We start from the raw sequence: 3,508 nt of genomic DNA, 5'->3' as shown, positions 1-3,508 counted from the left end.
GGGTTTAATGGACCTCGGATTCGGATTCAGCGACCCCAAAAACATATAATAAACATGGTCTGATCCCCAGGCCAAAGAAAGTTTTTTTTTTTGTGTGGCTGTGTTATTATTATATATTATTTATTATTATATTATATTATATTAAAAATGTATTCACTGACCTGACATGCTTACTGTGAACAGCACCTTTGTTATCAATTTTTAACGCGCTTGAAACACAAGGCACAAAATTGGAAATTGATTGCACAATATTTTTGTTACATTTTCCACATTTAAACAGCGTAGCTAACGAGTTGTAATGCCTCTTTTTATTATCCGGAGTAATTTCTGTCAAGAACATAATTAATTTACAAAACAAACGACTCTGAATTTTATCTTTTTTGTCCTTTAACATTTCAACGTCTTCATTAGTAAATAAATCAGCCAATCTGTTGATAATTACATAGGTTAATAGAATAGCAGAGAAAAAACCAATTTTAGTGAAATGTGAAGAGAAGAGGAAAGAGAAAAAAGAAAAAAAGAGAGAATAACAGTAGAATATAAAATATATTAATATATTAATATCACAAATATGTACCTTGTGACAAGATTATCGTCCAGACATGTTAAAATCGTTGATGTCTTTAGAATATCTGACATATTATCATGACAATAATGAAGGCAAATCTCTAAGAGTGGTTCCATTTGTAGAAAGCAAGCAGACACCATAATTGGTATGACATTACTGGTCTCTAAAATCGGCCACTCTGATTTTTTGATAATGTCCTTCTTCACCCATTTCATCAACCACTCAAAAATAACAACGTCACAATGTACCGATATATCAATCTCGTCAAGTTTCTGTCCTGCTGTGACATCAGCAAAATAACACATTTTTTGTATAAGAAGCTTCTGCGGACATCGAAAATGTTTTTTAATATTTTTATCTTCATCACATACATGAATTTCCACTTCGCTGCTATATGACAAACACAAAAAGAATATATTTTTTAACATAATTTACATATTTTATTGAACAAATCTAATTTCCTAATCTATATTTATGCAGATGCAATCATTATAGACAGAGTAAGACTTACTCCGGTAATTTCTTTTGTATCTTAGTTTTTTCCTTGTCTTTTTCTTTATGAGTTGAAACTCCTGCTTTATTTTCACCTATGTTACCTAAAGAACAGTTTTTTTTAATATCTGCAGCAGGAGTTTTCTTAATAATAGGTTGTGACAAAGTAGATTTTGGAAACATATATGGCAAAACAGAATCCAGTAATCCTTCATGCAAGACATCTCTCAAATTTTCTTTCATAATCTTTGCTAAAGCATGCTCTCTTTCTTCCAAATCTTCATTAGACTGAGAAGAAATTTTTCTTTTTTCATTAGAATCTTTGCATTCTAATGATTTTTTTATTTCTCCAGTATTAACGTCTATCTCAAAACATTTGATATATGAATTTTCTGCATTATTAGATTCCTGCATAAAATTGTTGTTTCTACATGTTTCTTGTTGGATGCTAGAATTGGAAGATATTGTGGAAAACTGTGAGCTCATCATACTTTCAAATGTATACGGACTTGTTTCTACGCTTATTTTGCTTATTCTTTGCAATAATAAATCTTTTATAGAATTTTTATCTTGCTTTCTCTGTACTTGAGAATTGAAACTACAGGTGCTGTTACTTGCTTGGTTATTATCTTCTGACTTTTCTAAATCAATCTTTACTAATTCATGCCAGTCAATTTCACTGTTAGCACTCAATATTGTAGCTAAACCTTCAGCACTATCATTGAGTTGATATGCAGTCCTCATAAAGTCAAAGAATGCACCAATGGTTAATTTTGAGTGTTTGTTTTCTTGAAGTAAATTCTGTAATCTTTCAGCTATATTTTTTTAAAATATCTATTATTATTATTATCATACACTTTTATGTTCAATTTTTGTTACAATGTGACATACATTTCTCAAACATTTTAATGCAATTATATATGTTACCTTATTGTAAAGCTTATTAATGATCCCAGCAAACAATTTGACTGTGCAGACCTGGCAACAGAAACTGTGTGCAGAAACGCTACAATACGGAAACAGATGCTTTGTGTGCTACCAAAGCTGTTGACACAGAGACACAAAAAACGCAACATGGTCACCAAAACTCACCAAAACTATATCCTACTGAGGACACAGATGGATATGGATTTGGTGTGGCGATTAGCGACAAAATCGCGACATCTGACAACAAAATTGTTTACTGGGATATGGAACATATAGTTTAAACTTTGTTATAAATTCAAAATTTAACAAAACAATTTAACAAAACTATTGTACTATTACCATTAAAAACAAAACTAATTCCAAACAAAAAATTTCGAAATAGTGCAGCGTTTAGTGTTTATTTTTTGTGCAATGTGATATATCTCATATACCTTCATTAGTTGTAGCACATGATCTTAATATTGCATGTGTATTTAAAACTACATTATTAGAATTTTGTGGTTCCATGTCTGTACTCTTCTCATTTATACATCAATTTCTTTTATTTTTATACAAAGAAAACAACAAATTATATCATCAGCACAAAAGTACATGTACAATATGCAAATTTACATTACATTGGCACATATTCGATGTTACACATTTTAATCGTTCACAAAAATTATTTTTAAAAGAATTTTATTAAAAAGTTGAGGTTTTTAACTCATTAGGCGATTGTATTCATGCATGTAAATGTTAGTTTATGTACAATACATGAATTGTATGTAAAGTCATGTGAGTTTGATCAATTCTTGACAGCTCTGTAGGCATCTGTAGGTTAGGTTTGTTCGCGTCTCCTTCTTCTTCTTGCAATTATGGCACCGTGCCCCTGGGACTGCGTTCGAAAACATTCCTCGAGTGCTTTTAATCTTACGTGGATCGTTCGAAAACACTTTGAAGCCTATGTCACACTACGGATTAGGATTGAGATTGGATTGCAATTTGGCCAATCAGAGAGAAGATCACTAAACTTAGGATTGGTTTTCTTTTTTCTAATTGGTCAAATTTCAATCTAATCTCAATCCCAATCCGTAGTGTGACATAGGCTTGAGAACTCTTCGTGAACTCTCGATTGTTGCGTTCGAAAACACATTTGACCTACTTTAGGTCTGTTCGTTTTGCCTGAACTGGTCGCTCTGGGTCGCTCTGGGTCAGAGTTTATCCTTCTTTTTCCAACGTAGAGTAAAGAGGATGGGCTCTGAAGCCTGTTCTACAATAAGTCGTATGTCGCTGTCGGATGACGCTAGTCGTTTGTCGACAGTCGGTGATCGGTAGTTATTGCGACAATCGTTCTACAACATTGTCGCAGTCGGATAGGAAAAGATCTTTTTTTCCACTCATCAACTATGAAGAGTCTTTAGAATAGTATGTATGGAGCAACCTTAAATAGCCAGCTGAGCTATATTCGTACAAAAACAAATAAAAACTTTTGTTTATGTCAAGTGATAAAAAAATCTAAACTATGAATAATTTAAAAAAAAA

General features: G+C 32.0%; 1 protein-coding gene across 4 annotated transcripts in view; it reads right to left on the bottom strand.

Moving 5' to 3' along the window:
• Positions 1 to 2,853, bottom strand: part of LOC109862293 (uncharacterized protein KIAA1841 homolog) — a 5,360-nt gene extending 2,507 nt beyond the window's left edge. For 3 of the 4 annotated variants that reach the window (XM_020442296.1, XM_020442299.1, XM_020442298.1), the window contains exons 1-4: positions 1,988 to 2,352; positions 1,080 to 1,868; positions 578 to 958; positions 162 to 428 (exon numbers count right to left, since the gene is read on the bottom strand). In XM_020442296.1, coding sequence (XP_020297885.1) covers positions 162 to 428; positions 578 to 958; positions 1,080 to 1,868; positions 1,988 to 2,136 — 1,586 coding nt within the window. In that variant the 5' untranslated portion in view covers positions 2,137 to 2,352. Of the gene's footprint in view, positions 1 to 161; positions 429 to 577; positions 959 to 1,079; positions 1,876 to 1,987; positions 2,353 to 2,418 lie in introns of those variants that run through there. The other variant, XM_020442297.1, reaches the window with a different exon arrangement.
• Between the last annotated feature and the right edge of the window lie 655 nt (positions 2,854 to 3,508).

This window comes from Pseudomyrmex gracilis, unplaced genomic scaffold (genome assembly GCF_002006095.1).
Source record: "Pseudomyrmex gracilis isolate BER0280 unplaced genomic scaffold, ASM200609v1 scaffold_1607, whole genome shotgun sequence".
NCBI lineage: Eukaryota > Metazoa > Arthropoda > Insecta > Hymenoptera > Formicidae > Pseudomyrmex > Pseudomyrmex gracilis.
The sequence above is the reverse complement of the archived record's forward strand: the minus strand, read 5'-3'. Positions and strand labels throughout refer to the sequence as shown.